The 20,826-nt window shown below is 37.8% G+C and overlaps 1 protein-coding gene across 1 annotated transcript in view; it reads right to left on the bottom strand.

Moving 5' to 3' along the window:
• Positions 1-1,170: 1,170 nt before the first annotated feature.
• LOC140437104 (uncharacterized) overlaps positions 1,171-20,826 on the bottom strand; it is a 43,832-nt gene continuing 24,176 nt past the window's right edge. Inside the window, exon 3 of the mRNA XM_072526425.1 lies at positions 1,171-2,308. Coding sequence (XP_072382526.1) covers positions 1,185-2,308 — 1,124 coding nt within the window. The 3' untranslated portion in view covers positions 1,171-1,184. The remainder of the gene's footprint in view (positions 2,309-20,826) is intronic.

Raw genomic sequence — 20,826 nt, forward strand, 5'->3', positions numbered from 1 at the left:
AAGAAATTTATAAAGAATATAGAGAAAAAGATAGAGAAGTGAAAAAACAAATAACACAACAAAAGAATGAAGAATGGGAAAGAACCTGCTTAAATATTGAAACATACATAGGAGATACAAGAGCTTCGGAGTCATGGAAAGTACTGAGAGGATTGAAACAAAACTCAAAAGAAAAAATTTAATTGGGAAATATACAGGACAAAGAATGGAAGGACTATTACAAGGAACTGTTAACAGAACAAAGACCACAATTCATTGGAAAAGAAAACAGGCGAAGACGAAGCAGATCCCCACAACAAGAAATAGAGATAACAGATAGGGAAATGAGAACGGCCATAAAAGCAATCAAAAATAAGAAAGCACCGGGACCTGGAGGCATCTCACCTGAGCTTATAAAATACGGATCAAAAAAATTACACCAGATGATACAATGGATATTTCAGAAAGCAATAAATGGAGAACAAATCCCAAAGGAATGAACGGAGGCATATATGACATCTATATTTAAGAAAGGAGATAGAAAACGACGCGAAAACTACAGAGGAATAAACGTAATATCATCAATAGGAAGATTATATGAGAAGATACTGCGAGAAAAGATAGAGCAAGCAATAAAAGGCAAAATCGGGGAGGATCAGGCAGGCTTCACGGCAGGAAGATCATGCATAGACCACATATACACACTGGAACAACTGTTGGAAAAGAAAAAAGCAAAAAATAGAGATATACATTTGGCATTTGTGGACTTGAGAAAGGCGTATGACTCTGTACCAAGGTCAGAACTATGGGAGGCAATGTAAAAATTAGAATGTAGAGCTAGTCCAACATCCGGTGACATTCCACTCTCCAATATTTACTCGTTTATTTTAAATTGTGATTATACTACCTGGGAGTGAAACGACCAGTTATCGAGAGCACAAATGATGGTAGCACCGCAGAAAGTGAGTTTATCATATTTGTAACCCTCTGAATAAAATTTACTATTTTTGATGTGACTATATGTTTCTCATCTGGAAACATCAGAAGAGAAAGACGTACCAGGAGTGAAAGATCTGCTCTTTGAGTCATCTTTAAATGAAAAACATTAATCAGTTATTTAATAATACCACATATCCAAATTTATTAATACTGATTGCTATATGCATTAATACGCAGTATTATCACTAAAAATTGCATTAGAAGTTTTAAGATTGCACTTGAGGTTTTTCTCGAGTGTGCAATCTAAAATGGGCATTGAGATTACTTTTCTGAGTAAACAGCTTAAAACAAATTTCACACTTGTAAGGTTTTTCTCCAGTGTGTAACCTCAAATGTACTTTCAAAGCCCTTTTCTGAGAAAACTGCTTAAAACAAATTTCGCACTTGTAAGGTTTTTCTCCAGTGTGAACTATTTTGTGTCCATCCAAAGCATTTTTATGAGTAAACAGCTTAAAACAAATTTCGCACTTGTAAGGTTTTTCTCCAGTGTGAACTATTTTGTGTCCATCCAAAGCATTTTTATAAGTAAACAGCTTAAAACAGATTTCACACTTATAAGGTTTTTCTCCAGTGTGTAATCTAAAATGTACTTTCAAAGAACCTTTCTGAGAAAACTGCTTAAAACAAATTTCGCACTTGTAAGGTTTTTCTCCAGTGTGAACTATTTTGTGTCCATCCAAAGCAATTTTATGAGAAAACTGCTTAAAACAAATTTCGCACTTGTAAGGTTTTTCTCCAGTGTGTAATCTAAAATGTACGTTCAAAGAACCTTTCTGAGAAAACTTCTTAAAACAAATTTCGCACTTGTACGGTTTTTCTCTAGTGTGAACTATTCTGTGTGCATCCAAAGCATTTTTCCAAGTAAACAGCTCACAACAAATTTCACACTTGTAAGGTTTTTCCCCAGTGTGTAATCTCAAATGTGTTTTCAAATTAATTTTCTGAGAAAACTCCTTAAAACAAATTTCGCACTTGTACGGTTTTTCTCTAGTGTGAACTATTCTGTGTGCATCCAAAGCATGTTTCTGAGTAAACAGCTTAAAACAAATTTCACACTTGTAAGGTTTTTCTCCAGTGTGTAATCTCAAATGTGTTTTCAAATTAATTTGCTGAGAAAACTGCTTAAAACAAATTTTGCACTTGTATACATTTTCTCCAGTGTGCAATCTCAAATGTAGTTTCAAACTACCTTTACGAGAAAACTGCTTAAAACAAATTTCACATTTTAATGTTTTTTCTTCAACAGGTCGATCCATACGTTGTTCTTTATTACATGAACGCACCGATATCGTTTTCATGGTTTCAGATGTCTGCTTTTCTTCGAGAAAGGCTGAAATAAAAACAAAAATGTATGTTTTTTATTTTAAGGAAAAATTGAATCAATATTTAATCCCATTATATAAACTGACTCGCAGAAGTAACCGGACACTAAGTTTATCTTAAGTAATGTTACGTAAAAATATGAGTCATAGTTTTAACCTGTAAACATGTTTTTATTCACATGTTTATGTTTTAGATTTTACGAGAGGCTTCTATTTACCTGAAGGGACCTTCCAGAAACGATCGAGCCGATGTAAAAATACCCGTTTGCCTTACCGTTATAATTTCGCCGCTAGTCGAGAAGGCTGTTCGATGGTTCTAGCGTAAAGGCAATGGCATATATAAAAGGACATTTTATTTGGAAGGGACAGTTAGTTAAGATCCGAAGACCGCGCCCGCGATTTTTAATTGTCACGTTCGCTTTTAAATAAATTATGTATTTTTAGTGATAAATAATTAATATAAGTTATTGTGTATTTTAATAAATTAAGATAAGAACCTTTTGATAAAGACATTATAAATTAAAGTCATAACAATAAATAAACTCACAACAAATGGTGTCAGAACAGTGGAATACTTAAAATAAATTGTGAAAATGGCTACGATTTATGAGCTGACAGTGACTAATTTAAGAAGACATCTCGAAGACAGAGAATTAGCTTCTACCGGAAAAAAGGCTGAGTTAGTCCAACGACTAAAGAACGCTTTGCTAGAAGAAGGACTAGATCCAGAGACTTATATATTTGAAGATGCTGTCCTCTCGTCGATTTCGAAAGTTTCTTCTGATGTAGCCAAAGTTTCTGGTGACATCGCATCATTAGAGAACAAAGTTTCTGGCGATATTTCGAAAGTTTCTGGTGACATCGCATCATTAGAGAACAAAGTTTCCGGCGACATCGGAAAGCAAAGTCTCTGCTAATATCTCTTTGGAAATCTCTAAAGTAACTTCTGAGATGTCTGCCCTAGACGATAGAATATCTTCGTTAAAAAACCAAGTTGCTGCCGATAAGTTGGCCTTCGAAGAAAAGATTAAAGAGATGGAAAGGAAGATGGAGGAAACAGGGACAGCAGAGAGAGGAAACAATCCAATTACAGTGGAGACAAAAGAAGAAGAGACGAAATGTAAGTTGGAAACACGGCCGAAATTTGAAGGAAGTGGAGGTTCTGTCCATGTGAAAGTCCCAACCTTCGATGAAAAATCGTCATGGAACAACTACATGAAACAGTTCGAATCAGCCGCAAGAGCAAATGGATGGTCTGAAAAAGAAAAGGCGGTAAACCTGACTATCGCTCTTCGAGGAGATGCCTTAGATGTGCTTCAGACCATAGCCGTAGAGGAGACCGATGATTTCGAACAACTGAAGAAGAGGTTAAATATGCGATATGGCCACGAACATTTGGAGCATGTATATCAGTCGCAGCTTAAAAATCGAAGACAAAAGAAAGATGAGGCTCTTCAAGAATATGAGGTAGATATTGCCAGATTAGTACGATATGCTTATCCAACAGCTCCCGAAGATATGATGGAAAAGTTGGCCGTTCAAACGTTTATTGATGGTCTTCGTGATCATGAAATGCAGAGAACACTACGATTAGCTCGTCACAAGACGCTGGTTGATGTCTTATCCGCCGCCCTCGAATACGAGTCAGCTACGCAGGCCTCTGGAGGATACAGTAAAGTTAGGACTGTAAAAGAGGAAGGAGATGAAGATAAACTTGACCAGCTCGTTAATATGATGAAAATTATTACATGCAAGAAAACGAAGACCATAAAATCAAGAAACTCACCATCAGGAAAACCAGAACGAGTCGGCTTTAGGGGAGCAGCTTCGACCCGGAACTTTTCCAAAGACCCTCTTATACTAATAGCTTCTTTGAAATGTCGTGAAGATAGTGTATATGTAGATGGAGAAATAAATGGTAAAAGACATACGTTGTTGGTGGATACCGGAGCGACCAGAACCATTATACGCCCGACATTTATAAACAGCCGAAAGAAACTGTTACCAACGAGGTTGCGACTTCGGACCACTACAGGTGAAAATGCCAACATTCATGGAGAAATCCAGGTACAATTGGGAATTGGAGCAGAAAAGTTTGTCCATACTGTTATAGTTGCTGACATCGAAGAGGATGTTATATTAGGAATGGACGTAATGAATATGTATGGATTCCAATTGGATTTTAAGAATAAGGTAATCAAAGTTGGCAACGAGGAAGTATTTCTCCATCCACATAATGACAACACTGTGCAAGCAGCCATTAAAGAAGATACAGTCGTGCCTGCGAGAAGCGAAACGATCATAGTAGCGCGGCTACGGGGAATTGTGGACGAAGGGAGACCTGTTATGATGGAGCCTTGGAACCACGACGATGAGGTTGGCCGTGGAATCATAATTGGAAAGGAATTGGTGACTTTGGCTAAGGAAATTCCTGTGAGGCTTATCAATGTCAATGACTACCCAGTGACCATCAAGAAAGAGACAAAGGTAGGAACTTGTGTACCTGTGACATCCATAATCCGTCAGGCGACAACATCTGATAATGCCAACGACAAATTCGACCAAATGGTTGCAGTTGCAGGACAGTCTCTAAATCAGATGGAGAAAAGGAAATTAAGGGAATTTCTTCGGCAGTATCGTGATATTTTCGTACCGAAAGGAGGAAAGACGGGAAGAACTACCGTTGTTAAGCATAAAATTGATACTGGTAATGCTAAGCCAATTCGTCAAACAGCTCGACGATTACCACAGGCGAAAAGAGAGGAAGCTGAAACGATTGTTCAGGAAATAAAGAAAGACGGGGTGATAGAACCTTCTACGAGCCCATGGGTCTCTCCGGTGGTCCTGGTTAAGAAGAAAGACGGAACGACGAGGTTCTGTGTGGATTACCGTTTGCTGAACAACGTTACCAAAAAATATAGTTATCCTCTGCCTCGGATCGATGACACATTGGACACATTGGCTGGAAGTAAATTGTTTTCTACTTTGGATTTGAAGTCTGGATACTGGCAGGTAGAAATGGACCCAGTAGATAAAGAAAAGACAGCCTTCACCACAGGATCTGGATTGTGGCAATTCAACGTTATGCCATTTGGACTCTGTAATGCTCCTGCGACATTTGAGAGGCTTATGGAAAATGTGTTGAGAGGGATATCTTGGAAAACATGCCTGGTTTATTTAGATGACATAATCGTCTTGGGGGAGACATTCGAAGAACATCTGAAAAATTTAGAAAACGTTTTTAATCGACTTAAAGCTGCCCAATTGATGCTAAACCCCAAGAAGTGCCAGCTATTTCAAGGTAGAGTCAATTATCTGGGTCACATAGTCAGTAAAGAAGGAGTGGCCGTGGATAAGGGAAAAATCGATTCCATTAAGGAATGGCCAAAACCAACTGACAAACATCAAGTGAGAAGTTTTCTTGGACTATGTACTTACTACCGGAGGTTTATTAAGAAGTTTGTAGATATCGCTAAGCCATTAACGCGACTTACAGAGGAAGCAAGAGAATACCGCTGGGATACAGACTGCCAAAATGCCTTTGAGACCTTAAAAAAACATCTAATAACAGCACCAATTTTAGGGTATCCACTGCCAGAAGGAGAGTTCATCTTAGATACGGATGCAAGTAACGTGGGAATTGGAGGAGTGCTGTCTCAGATTCAAGGAGGACAGGAACGAGTCCTCGGATATTTTAGTAAAGTTCTTTCAAAACCTGAGCGGAATTATTGCGTCACGAGAAGAGAACTTCTAGCAGTAGTTAAATCAGTAGAGCACTTCTATCAATACCTCTATGGCAGAAAGTTTCTAATCCGAACCGCCCTTAAGTGGTTGATGCAGTTTAAGAATCCAGAGGGTCAGATAGCCAGGTGGATCGAACGACTCCAAGAATACGATTTTAAAATTGAGCACCGGGCCGGAGTTAGCCACAGAAACGCTGATTCTCTTTCCAGAAGGCCATGCCCAGCAGAGTGTTCCCACTGCAACAAAACGGAATCCAAGGGAGCAGCAGTGCTAAGAACGACGATTGTCAACGACGACTGGACGCCTACTAAGATAAGGGAAGAACAAGAGAGAGATCCAGTTATACAGAAAATCCGAAAATGGAAAGAGGAAAGCCGTCGACCACCTTGGCAGGAAATATCAAACCTATGCTCAGTAGTTAAGACGTATTGGGCCCAGTGGGACTCATTTATCATCGAAGATGGCTTGCTTAAACGAGTCCTGGAAAATGATGACGGTTCAGAGAAGAGAAGACAGTTGGTGATCCCAAAGAGCAGAATAGCCGAAGTACTTCGTCAGTTACACGACAGTCCATCGGGAGGGCATTTTGGTGTAAGGAAAACCCTTCAGCGAATTCGGGAACGGTTTTATTGGATGAACAGTTCCGACGATGTAAAAGACTGGTGTAAGAAATGTACTATTTGTGCCACGAGTAACGGGCCTTACCGAAAAAGGAGAGCTCCTATGAGACAATACAATGTTGGAAGCCCGTTTGAAAGAATAGCTTTGGACATCGCTGGGCCATTTCCAGAAAGTGAAAATGGAGGCAAGTACATGCTGGTAGTAATGGATTACTTCACTAAGTGGGTCGAGATTTACGCACTTCCAGACCAGAAGGCCGCCACCGTTGCAGATAAGTTGATCCAAGAATATATCAGCCGATTTGGAGTGCCTTTGGAGATCCATAGTGACCAAGGCAGGAACTTCGAAAGCGATCTATTCCAACGAATATGTGATAGACTAGGCATGAAGAAAACAAGAACTACCGCGTATCATCCGCAATCGGATGGTATGGTAGAACGAATGAATAGGACGGTTGGCAAGTATTTGAGAAAGATGGTGTCCGATCATCAGCGAGACTGGGACCAATACCTTCCGTTCTTCACAATGGCCTACAGATCTGCTGTTAACGAATCAACAGGCCAGACACCAGTCAAAGTCCTATTCGGACGCGAAATGCGACTACCTTGTGATCTAGAGTTTGGGTGTCGACCTGGAGAAGATGTAGCAGGTGAAGATTATGTGATCGAATTACGAAGAAGAATGGACGATGTACATGAGTTGGCCCGTTCCCACCCTCAGATCGCTAGCGACCGAATGAAGAAACGGTACGATACACAAGCCGAAAAGGGTTGCTTTAAGAAGAACGACAAAGTCTGGCTGTATAATCCCAAGAAGCGGAAAGGTTGTTCTCCCAAATTGCAGCAGTTTTGGGAAGGTCCATACCTCATCATGGAGAAGATCAACGATGTCATCTACCGAATAAGCAAGATTCCGAGGGGAAAGCCGATGATAGTACACCATAACCGGCTGGCGTCTTTCGAAGGTGACCACGACGTAGATGAAGAAGTGGAAGTAAACCAAGTCCAAGATGTGTCTGACCTCACGTTTGAGGAATTCATGGGTGCCTATGGAGGTACCGGTAAAGCGAGACATGGTGTTACCACTGAAGAAAAGCAAGATCTACTCGCGCTCCCCGATGACTACTCGCTGGCCCTTACCATCCCGGCCAGTATCAAAGACGCACCAGGGTTGGCATCCGTCTTTCGAAGGAAGTTTGGTCGAGTTGCAGAACTTCAATGCCAGGTGCCAGCTCCCGGTAAAACCTTGAAACTCCAAGATGCATCACGTTACCTTTTCTACCTGGTAACAAAAGACACTGCCCGTGACCAACCTACCTACCGAGATGTATGGGAAGCCTTACTTCAACTGAGAGAGCACGTACTAGAGTCCGACGTGCAAAAGTTAGCCATGCCAAAGTTGGAGTGCCGCCAATTAGATTGGAGGGTTATCCGAAATATGGTGGAGGAGATCTTTAAAGACACCGAAGTCCAGGTGTTAGTCTGTTGCAATCCGCATAGTTACTGGTGCAGAGAGAAAACCGTCCCTTGTCATTTTTATACAACTGGAAGTTGTAAAAGAGGGTCCAGTTGCCGATACCAGCATACCGTTCCAGTTCTAGTCCCGACAAGGTTCCAGGAGGAACCATCTTTTGAGAGGGGGGCAATGTTACGTAAAAATATGAGTCATAGTTTTAACCTGTAAACATGTTTTTATTCACATGTTTATGTTTTAGATTTTACGAGAGGCTTCTATTTACCTGAAGGGACCTTCCAGAAACGGTCGAGCCGATGTAAAAATACCCGTTTGCCTTACCGTTATAATTTCGCCGCTAGTAGAGAAGGCTGTTCGATGGTTCTAGCGTAAAGGCAATGGCATATATAACAGGACATTTTATTTGGAAGGGACAGTTAGTTAAGATCCGAAGACCGCGCCCGCGATTTTTAATTGTCACGTTCGCTTTTAAATAAATTATGTATTTTTAGTGATAAATAAATTAATATAAGTTATTGTGTATTTCAATAAATTAAGATAAGAACCTTTTGATAAAGACATTATAAATTAAAGACATAACAATTAATAAATTCACAACAGTAAAATAAAAAGAATTAGAAAAACTTCAATTTTAATAAATTATTTTTGTTTAATAAAAAACCATAAAATAAAAAACAATTTCCAAAACAATGAATAATGTAACAACAAATAAAAATTTACATTTTTTTTTATTCCTGAGTAATATATTTTTCAAATATTTTTAAAATTAAAATACTAAAATCGAGCATTTGCTTCACGAACTCGAATAATCGCTCTTATCAGTTCTGGCATTCTTCTTCTTCAAGTGCCCTCTCCGCTACGGAGTTTGGCAATCATCATTGCTATTCATATCTTTGAAGCTGTTGCTCCAAATAATTGGGTTAGATGTGCACTGGAACCAATCTCTTAAATTGCGCAGCCAAGATATACGTCGTCTCCCCACGCTTCGTTTACCCTGAATCTTTCCTTGGATAATTAACAGGAGCAATCGGTACTTTTTCCCTCTCATCACATGACCAAAATATTCCAACTTTCTTCTCTTGATGGTGATCAACAGCTCCCATTCTTTGTTCATTCTTCGAAGAACTTCACTATTTATTACTTTGCCTGTTCAAGGTATTTTCAAAATTCTTCTGTATATCCACATTTAGAAGGCCTCTAGTTTATCAATATTGCTCTTGTTTAAAGTCCAAGTCTCTACTCCGTACATCAGTATCGAGAAGATGTAGCATCTAACCAATCTTATTTTCAGGTTTAAGTTAATGTCATGACTTCCCAGAATGTCCTTCATATTAACAAAAGCAGCTCGAGCCTTTCCAATTCTAGTTTTTATTTCTTCTGTGATGTCATTGTTGTTATTAACGCTTGTTCCAAAATATTTATGTTTGTGCACCCGTTCGATTTCATTATTGTGAATGTACAGGTTTGCATTCAATCTTTGTTTTTTTTAAATAATCATTAATTTTGTCTTCTTGACGTTCATTGTTAACCCTTTCTCTTCACTAGCTGTGACTACCTTGTGTAAAATGGCTTGTAGGTCTTCTACTGTCTCCGCCATTAAAACCGTATCATCTGCGTATCTAATATTATTAATTCGTTGGCCGTTAACTTTTATCCCAATCTCTTCCTACAATGCTTTCTTCATAATTTCTTCCGAATAGAGATTAAATAGCATTGGTGACAGCTTTCCTTTTTTTTTAATTTGAATTTCATTTGTTGTGCTATTTTCGATGCGTGCGACTGCTTTCTGATTATAATACAGAGTAGATATTATTCTTATATCGCGAGTGTCTAACTGTTTAGCTTCCAAGATCTCTAAAAGTTAGTCATGCTTGACGTTATCAAACGCCTTGTTGTAATCAATGAAACAAGCAAATACATCTTGATTCACATCCAAACACCTCTGTGTCAATATGTTAAAGGCAGATAATGCTTCGCGAGTTCCATATCCCTCCCGAAATCCAAACTGAGTTTCTCCGATATCTTCTTCCAATTTTCTGTAAACTCTATTGTGATTTATTTTGAGGAATATTTTTAAGGTGTGGCTCATCAGACTGATCGTGCGATGATCACTGCACTGCTTAGCATGTGCCTTCATGGGTAGAGGGGCAAACGTTGATCTTAGCCATTCTTCAGGAATTATACTGTTTCATAAATCTTGTTAAATAAGTCTACTAACAAGTGGATTCGATCTTCGTCTATCAACTTTAGTATATCCGCTGGTTCTGGCATAGACTGGAAATCATAAATCTCGTTTTGTGGTATTTGTTCCCACTCGTTTATTTAGCGCCTGTTCTGAAGCTGCCACGGTTTCAAATTCGCCATAATTTTGCCTAACTACCCTTTTTAAGTTGTCCCACAAATGCTCTATCGGGTTAAGGTCTGGACTTCTACATGGCCAGGCTAGTAACTGAATACCTACATCTATAAAGTATTGCATTATTACCCTGGCTATGTGCGGCCGTACATTACCCTGCATTGGGAAAAATGTTTACCTACAAAATGCATATAAGGAAACACATGTTCTAGACATTCTCTAATGTACCTATCAGCATTAAGGCCACCTGCCTCTAACATAACAAGATCTGTATGTGATTCCAAAGAAATGCCGGCCCATACCACTATACCTCCACCACCTGTATTTTGTAACACTTGCCGTGCTACAATAATATATACAAGGCCTGAATCGCTCACTGTCGAAGAGAATTGGGCGGGGTTTTCTTAAACATATAGAAACTATATCGTATCTTAAATTCAAGCACAATTAGATAATATGAAATTATAATTTATTATTGGATGCCACCCCTGGTTTATCCTCGAAGGGGAAGAGCAAAAAAAAATTAAGATTTATTGAAAGTTTACAAGAAAACTATTCTTTATTATTTCTTAGTAATGAACAAAAAGAAAACATTAAAAGTTACGTCATCCCAAAGGGATTCCAAAATATTATTTTATGTTAACATTATCATAAACAAAAAATCTTTGTATCGTATTAAATTAAGAATTGGTTATAAAGAAAATGAATGTATATATATATATTAACCCCAAATTTCGAAATTTGTTTACATTGAAAATAATATAGTTATTTATCAACTAGGAACAATGAAGAAAATAAACCTTTAAATTAAATTAGAACACTTCACTATATTTTCATTTTTTTTTGAGTTCATAATCATTTCTGTTGTCTTGAAAGTAGGTATAATAAAAATTGGTACAACCTTAATCTGCTCTGTTTCTCTTCTTATTTAATCAGTCACCAAATAAACCATTGATTCAGCTACGTACTATATCAAATCACCACCATCCTAGATAAGAGGGGTTAGGGATTCCATAAAAGATACTGCTACTGGGCCATGATCTGGAATAACTCCATAGCAATACTATCTTGCGACGAGTATTAGAAATATAATATCAGCATTATAGCCTCTCCAATAAGGGTCTAAAAAGATAAATATCTATCTGAAATATGGACAAGAAAAGGATTTATTAGCTCACCTCTGAATTGAGACCCACTTTGGAAACACGTCTTAACGGTTGGACGGTCTTAACAGAAAAGAGCGAAACGCTATTATTGCGCTCTCTGGAAATTGGGCGTGAGTGACAAGTTGATGAATAGGCTCATCTACCGGAGATATTTGGGAATTACAGAAGAATCCTTGAGTCGGCTACAAGTAGGTACTTGACAGATAGATGGGGTTAGAAGTTTTATTTAAAAAAAAATAATCGAAATATATAATGAGTTTCTTTTAAATCTTTTGAAACGGTTACACAGCCCTCCCCACGATTTCAACTGGGTACCAGCGTGGAATCGGACTAGGCATGGTGGCACACCATACTAACCTTTTCAAAAGTGGGAATAGAGATACGGAGAGGTAAGACAAACAGAATGGACAAATGTAGCTACAATCTGGACTCACAGAATCCTTCTTTCACAACTCACGTGGGAACAACTCAAAGATTTCAGAACAAAGCGAAACAGAACGCATAGAATATTTATGACTCAACTATAAAAATGTAAACAAAAAAAAATTGCATTCTCACTCTCAAAATGCATGGGGTATTTCACCTATAACCAATATCATGAACAAAGCGGAATAAAACAAAACATATCTACAAATCATTATTTGAGACCAAATGCTCGCATTTAATCGAAATAATATAATTAAGATATTACCATTTGAAATTTCATAACTAATATAAAGAAAAACATACTAGTGTTGTCACCAAGATACAAAACAGATAATTTACTGCGTAGTCGTTATGAGACCTAATGTACCCTCTGGATGATCGATTGAAGGTTACACAAAGAACGGTACTAGGCTCGGGCTTCAGTCTGGTAGAGGTATCTTGGTCGGGGTTCTTGTTACAGCTCAAATATCACGGATCAATTAAGGAAGTACTTACGACACAAAGACAAGAAGTTAGAAGAGAAGATAAGAGATAAGAGAAGAAAAGTTATTTGGGCACCACCCTATTTTTAGAGGAACAGGGAAACCTTAAGGCATAGAGAATACGATAATGAGAAAGATAAGATACAGTTAAGATACGCGAGAATAAAATAAACCGTGAGAGAAAAGGTATCTTGATCGTGCGGTACACACTCAATATTTCGACACAGATACACTAATTATACGATAAAACAAATAACATAAATCAGTAAAAATGCCTGAAAGAGATACACCATGCACAATAATATATATTCATATCATAACAATAAAAATAAAAAGCAAAAGGTTCGTCAACAAAATTATATTGAGGTATATAAAAAAAAATACACTATAACAATCTTTACGGCACAGTTAGATGACACGAGATAAGTGATTGATTAATTTATAATCGAATAAAAACAAAAAATATTTTTTTTTTGGGAAAGTAATTCTGCATAACGTAGTATTCTCAAGAATAGAAGAAAGCAAGGGACATTATAATAGTCAATATTCGTCAAACAAATTATTATTATGCCTTGAGAACACTTAAACGTTTACCAAAAATTTTTTTATTGAATGTGATCACCTCAAATCTATATATGAAATTTAACATAAATATACCCTACATTAATATAAAAGAAATGGTCCGTAATTTATACATATATTATATCGTAGGTTCAAACTCATAATAGTTCGTTCCGTTTAACCATAAACAGCAAGGTCACTAAACTAAACGTTGTAAATCAAATTCTTACGGTTTAGGTATCAAAGTTGAGCTTTAGTCAATAAAATTTACTACTCACAATTAATATGCCACAGGTGGATACAGATAGTGGCGTTAGGCCTTCAATAAAGTCACCTGACACTTGGTCCTCGGCAACAGGTAGCTACAGCAACGAATTACGGTTTGATTTCGGCAGACGAGAAGATAAACAGCCAAACAGGAATAGCACAGGTAATAATCGGTAGTAGAGATGAATGATGAATAATGCACAATGAATGGTGAATATTAAATAATGGCCAATGGCTAATGGCTAATGGCTAATCGTTAATGGCTAATGGTTAATCGGCAAACAGAAGTGACCTCGTTCCTTCGAAGTGGAACACGTCTGTTGGACAAAAGAGAAAATATTTAATATAGGACTCACTGTGTAAAGATAAATAAGGGTGAATTGAAAATCCACTTACCGCCGATTGTCGAAGATAAGACCGCTTGCCACAGGAACCAACTTGGAAATGAATATCGGATTGTGAATTTAGAAGGGCTTAGACAAGCGAAGGTTGAAAATAGGGAAGGGATATTGGCTGAAGGATGCCACGCGAAATTGACATTAAATAACCGGAATATTGGGGTTCATTTTCGTAGCGTTTACCAATAGAAAGTAAAGTTTCTACGAAAAACAACTCTTCTGATTTTCTGAGAAGGTAGCTCGGAGATTTCACAATAGGTCCTTTTTCCTTTGTTATTAGGAAAGATTTTTATGTAGCAAAACAAGATAAAAAGAAGAAGAAACATTTGGCGAAGTTATTTCTTTGTTAAAAAAAAGGCGTAACAAAACGAAGGTATGCAGGCATGGGCGGCGTGAAAATAGTTTATTAAAGGGAATAATTTAAAGAAATTATGAGCATGCTTCACAGCCCTTTCCACGATGTAAACTGGGTGTACTGAGTTTGCATCGGAACTGTGAAACAAGGAAGCATGGGAGAACTATCGTAAAGACAAGTTGAGAAAAACAAGGAAAGTTTACGTTACTACGATAACACATACGTACAATATGACCAAGTAACATTATAACATAACATAAAAGATACACTAAATATTATCTATCTAACACAATAGACAAAACATAAAAGTAATTCTACAAGTTTTACAAAAGTTATAAAGGTATATGCTTAATAATTATAATTTTTACAAAAGGTATGAAAGTACAAGCTTAATGAATTTATTTAACCTATATAATATTTTTATACAACTATGTTAATATATACACTTATGTGTCAAAAGGTATAAGAGGGTATCCGCTCGATATTGTTACAGCAAAATAGGACACGTAAGGCAAACAAGGCAATATGGAGATCGTTAAACAATGAGCGAGAGAGTGAGTTCGTCGCGAGATTGTTAACGTGAGGCACCTTGGTTTAAATAACACTGTATCAATAGATAGTCCGAGTATTTTGCGTAGATATCATCACTAGAAAGATAGACTTAACCTAGTTTCAGTGGTGTAAGAAGATAGCTAAAAATCCATATAACGGTACTTATTGAAATATAAGCGGTAATAATAGACGATTAATATGCCAACGTTTTTCGTAACCCGGCATAAAGGTAATAAGACTAATGTTAAGTTTTGGTTAGGTAGGTAGGGAGTTTGTAACTAACAAGGAGAATTGTAATGAGGATTTGCGTACTTAGTATCTCTTAATGATTATCAAAAGTCTATGCAGTATTAACAAGAGATTGAGATTTAATAGAGTTAAAAATTATATTTCAGTAATGTGGTTGCAAAAACCCGAGGTTTAGGAGCAGGGGGTACATATGGTACATAATTTTTCAGGTGCACATAGGGTATTTATTCTGGTATTGATGGGACTAACCTCTTAGGCACCAAAATTAACACTAAGAGAGTCATTTAATTGGCCTCATTCCGGTTGAAGAACGACTGAATTCTTACCACAGATGGTCAATAGAAACTAGGATCCAGATACTATTTTCGGCGAGTCAACTGGCGAACGTCCGCTAACATCAGTCCTAGCCTTCCTCAGTGCCTAGTATCTCTGGCAGATGCTGATCTCTATGACGAAAAGGGGTAGAGAAGATGTTATTTCTATGTTGGGTCTCACATCAAAAGTTAAACCAAGTAGGAAAGAGAGTACTACACGATTTGGGAATTCTAAACACGACAGAGATGTCACAGCCGGACAGTGTGTTTAGGGATTTAGGGGAAGTCTTGTTAGAAACACTGTATCAGTAAAGATAAGGTATAAGGCAATTGTACTTTTTAGAAGGTAAAGGCAAGAAAATCTTAGGTTTTCTTAAATAAGGTAGTCCTTAATTATTCCATTTGGAGTCAAGGTAGTTTTATTCAAGATACGATATGTTTCCAATTTTCTTTGGAAGGTAAGGTGTGTTTCTAACAGATAAGGTACCCTTCAATTTTCATTTGAAGGTAAGGTAAATCTTTTCCAATTTTTGTTGGAAGATAAGGTATATTTTCAACAGATAAGGTACCCTTCAATTTTCATTTGAAGGTAAGGTAAATTTTTCGTTGGAAGGTAAGGTATATTTCCAACAGGTAAGATATCCTTACATTTTTATTTGAAGATAAGGTAAAAAATTTTTAAATAAAGGTAACACGATAAGATTTCTTCGCTTGTAAGGACTACAGCACAGCCTATATAACGATTATTTTATCAACGCAATGAGGTAAGGTGTGTTATAAGATAGGACGAAAAATTTAAGGTAAATCGCATGACGTCGAAAGTAAAAATAAAGACATAGATAAGTAGAAATCAAAGCAATTAAGACTAACCATGAATTATAGGGGTCTCAACAAACATCAATTTACATGGACAGGTAAGATACATCGGTAGAAAGACATGAGAGGTGTTTTCACGAATCTTGTTACAACAATGTATGTATGAGTGTCAGATAAGAAATAGTAGGAAATAGTAAAATAACCGTTTTTACTACAGACGTATCATAACATATATAGATATGGGAGGTAAAAGTTCCTAGTCAATAAAATTAGATGTGGGCGTTAGACGACAGTTACAAAAGGTATAATATATATATTTCTAGCATGGTAAATAGTTATTCTTGCTCATTTTCTGAGACTTCGGAATCAAAAGAGTCACTATAACACGGCTTTAAATCTTTTATATGCCAGCGTCCAGCATTAGTACCATCTTCGTTTTTTATTTGATACACCAGACGAGAGAATTTTTTAGATATTGTACCCTTGACATACTTGGGAGCAAGCTTAGACATGAAACGTTTTGGAGCACTACTAAGAACAATATTTTTGCGCCACACGGTATCACCAACAGAAAATTGAACATCTCGTTTGCGGAGATTATAGTATTTGGCATTCCTTTCATAGGCTTTAGATAGGTGGGTTTGGACTTCCTTGAAGACAGTTGACAGTCCAGTTATTTCAGAGGCATATTCGTCTCTGTTACCGGGAGAGAATTCGATATTTTGGAGCTGGTCATAGGGACGATTATAATAATCTCCTAATAAGGGAACGTTGCGGGCAAAATTCAGAAAAGCTGGGGAGTGTTGAGTAACTTCATGGCGGGCGGTATTAATAGCTTGTTGAATTTTAAAAATTTCTCTATCCCATTCGGAATGTTCGGTAATATAGCTGCGAATAGCGGTACAAATGGTACGATTACTTCTTTCTACGAAGTTGCATTGGGGGGAATAAACGGCAGTGAACCAGATTTTTTGAACTCTGTATTCATGACAAAGATTCTTAAGAATTTTGCTATTAAAATTAGAGGCATTGTCGCATATGATGTGTTGGGGAACACCGAAAGTTAAGAAAACATTATTTTCTAGGAAGTTAGCGACATTCTGAGCGGTAGCTTTGCGTAGGGGTTGTATTAACGTATATTTAGAGAACCAGTCAGTCACGACGAGTAACCAAGAGAAACCTTTTTTACTGCGCGTGAGGGGACCGATAAAATCAATAGCAATTATTTGCCACGGGAACTCGGCTTTCTTCTGATTTCCCATTAAACCCATTTGAGGAACATTTGGAGCTTTCTGTGCTCCACAGACTTGGCAAGAACGAACGTATTTGAGGACGTCTCTCCTCATCTTCGGCCAGTAAAATCTCTCTTTGACCCGGGATAAAGTTTTAAAATAGCCTAAATGGCTACAAGTAGGAGGTTCATGACAGGATTTGAGAACGTCGTGTTTCTGGGGAGAAGGTACTAAAATTTTCCATTCTATTTCGTTAGATTTAAAAGGTAGACAGGTAGGTACATACTTATAAACATATTCATTTTCTACTTTCCATTGGGGGAAGTTATCTGGATTAGCGATAATTTTTGACCGTAAGTTATCGTACCAGGGCTCGATTCTATTTAGATCGACATCGAGAGAAGCTAATTCGGGACTTACAGGAGTTTCGTCCAGAGGGACTTGTTCGTGCATTCTACTGAGTGCATCCGGTACTTTATGGCAGGATCCCTTTCGGTGAACAAGAGTAAAGTTATGTTGTTTGAGGCGCATGGCCCAACGACAAAGACGACCAGAGGGATTTTTGAGGGTAGTCAACCAGAGAAGGGAATAGTGGTCAGTGATGACGGTGAACTTGGTTCCTTCAACGTACGGACGAAATTTTTCAATGGCGAAAAGGACGGCAAGGCACTCACGTTCTGTGACAGAGAAATTTCGCTCGGCTTTAGTCAGAGATCGACTAGCGTAACATATAACTTGTTCGCTATCATCTAATTTTTGCGTCAAAACAGCTCCAACTCCAGTATCACTGGCGTCGGCTTGAACGACGAAGGGTTTCGAAAAATCTGGTTGAACCAGTACGGGGGCAGATACTAAGGCTTGCTTGATTAAGATAAAAGACTTTTCAGCTTCAGGATTCCAAGTAATGGTTTGTTTCTTTTCTTTTCCTTTACCCTTTAGGAGATCGTTTATTGGAGAGACAAGGGTAGAGAAATTTTTAATAAAACGGCGGTACCAAGAGCAAAGTCCAATGAAGCGTTTAATTTCGGTAGTGTTTGTAGGTCTGGGATAGGTTATCATAGCAGATATTTTTTCGGGGTCCGACCGAAGAGAATTATCACCAACGATATAACCGAGAAACTTAAGGGAAGTTTTGAAGAACTCGCATTTATCTACGTTAATGGTAAGATTTGCGTCCTTTAGCTTTTCTTTAACTTTAGAAAGAAGAGAGATATGTTCTTCAAAGGTAGGGGAACATACTATTATATCGTCAAGATAACAAAAAATAAAGGGTTCGAATTCAGGTCCGAAAATTGCATCTACCAGACGTTGTTGTGTTTGTGCTGAATTACACAAACCGAAAGGCATAACGGTAAATTGGAATAACCCTCGACCTACTACGGCGAAAGCAGTTTTTTCACGAGATGATTTTTCCAAGGGGATTTGCCAGAAAGCTTTCTTAAGATCAATAGACGAGATAAATTTTGCACCTCGTAAAAGAGAGAGGATCCTATCGATATTTGGAAGCGGGTAGGTGTCATGTTTAGTGACATCGTTTAAAGTACGACCATCAAAACAAAAACGAAATTCGTCATTTTTCTTCCTAACCAACAAAACGGGTGAACACCAAGAACTACAACTGGGTTCTATCACACCTAGCTGGAGCATTGAGTCTAGTTCTTTATTTAAGATATTCGACATATATGGAGACATAGGGAAAGGACGTCGCTTGAATGGTTTTGAGTCGCCTGTATCTATTGTCATTTGAATTTTATTTGTGCGGCCTATACCTTCAGCGCTACTAACTTCGTTAAAGTTATTAATAATTTTGTTCGCTAAGGTACGGTCGGCTGGACTAAGAGATTCTAACGAACAAAGATGCGGGAAGATAGCTTCTGGATTGGCCATAGAAAAAGGATGATTTGGTTTGTCGGACTTAGTATTCCATTGGTTGGTATTAAAATCAATTGAGAGACAAAATTGTTCAGCAAAATTACTTCCAAGGATAAAAGAACACGGTAAAGAAGGCACTACAAGGCATTGAATTACTCTAAAGACATTATCGGCAAGAATAGGTAAATCTATGAGACCAGTTACTTTTTTATTGGAACCGTCTGCTAGAGAAACTGTCGAGTTAACGGATTTATTTATTGGAATTTTATTTTGATTAAGAAAAGCGAGACCTTGTTGTCCGGCACACGTAATGGAACAACCGGTATCCAATAGTACAGTAAAATCTTGATTGTAGATATTTACAGATATGTAGGGTCTTTTATCAGTCTTTTTAGAGATCACAAGGGGACAGACTTTATTATGAGAAGGAAGACGATAGAAGTTTCTAACTTCCGTAAGGTAATTTTTCCACTCATTTTCGGTCAAGCGGTAGGAGTTTCTATGCGAAAAGTCTCGGTTCTTATTCCATTGTTTTCGCTGACGGGAGTTAAAGGTACTTCGGTGAGATGTAGGAGAACGGTAATCTCGAGGTAGATTATTCTGAATTCTATTTGAAGAATAACTGGAGGATCGGGAGATATCGGACTTCTTGGGATGTCTGGGAATAGAATAGCCGATAGTATTTATTCCGTACGTTAGTTTTTTGGAGGATTACAATTTGTACATTGTGGGAAGGTAACTTGAGATTTTCCACATCGATAACAAAATATTTTCCTCGGACGACGACATTCACGGTGACTGTGTCCTTTGCCTTGGCAATTCCAACACGCAGTGGAAGAGTTTGGCTTAGAAGTTAAGGGAGGTACGTAATTCTTGCCTGAAGAACGGTTCGTGGGAAAGGTATTACTAGAAGAATTGTTTCTAGACTGAAAATGTCTCGGAGGGTTTCTCTGGGCATCCCTTTGGTTTTCTACGCTAGAAATAGAAGGAGGGTCACGTTTGAAAACTGAGGCAGCATTTATTTCGACGGTATTAATGAGAGAAGATAATTGGTCTACGGTATCCACCGTACTAGTGGCTATCATAGTAGAATATTCCGGTAGGAGATTTGAACGAATATAAGAGATTATGGTTTTTTCGGAGGGCTGTCTCGGTAATCTCTTTATTAAATTAAGTATGTCTGCTTGATACAGAACGAAAGGTTCATTTTTTCTTTGCTTACGGCTTTTGATCTGATCCCACAGTTCGTCTTCATAGCCATGCGGAAGGAATGTGAATTTAAGTAATTCGACCAGTTGTGGCCAAGAGGTAAGTTTAGATTTAACGCTGCTAAACCATTTAGCTGCGTTACCTGAGAAAAATTCCACGGCAGATCGGAAAAGTATCGCATCGGGAATATCACGCGATTCAGCAAGATTTTGAATTTTTTCCAAGACACTAAATAGATGCTTAGGATCACCGGAAAATTTAATATTCCAATCACCTACATTGACAGGAGTATTAACATGGACGATAGGGTTAATGGCTGGCATAGGAGCTTGTGAAGTTAAAGGTATATATGCAGGATTCGAGTCGGTAGTGATTATTTTATCATCTAGGTTTGCTTCTAACAGAAGGCAGGTAGAGATAGCTTCGTCTTTAA

Source organism: Diabrotica undecimpunctata, chromosome 3, assembly GCF_040954645.1.
Source record: "Diabrotica undecimpunctata isolate CICGRU chromosome 3, icDiaUnde3, whole genome shotgun sequence".
NCBI classification, from domain to species: Eukaryota; Metazoa; Arthropoda; class Insecta; order Coleoptera; family Chrysomelidae; genus Diabrotica; species Diabrotica undecimpunctata.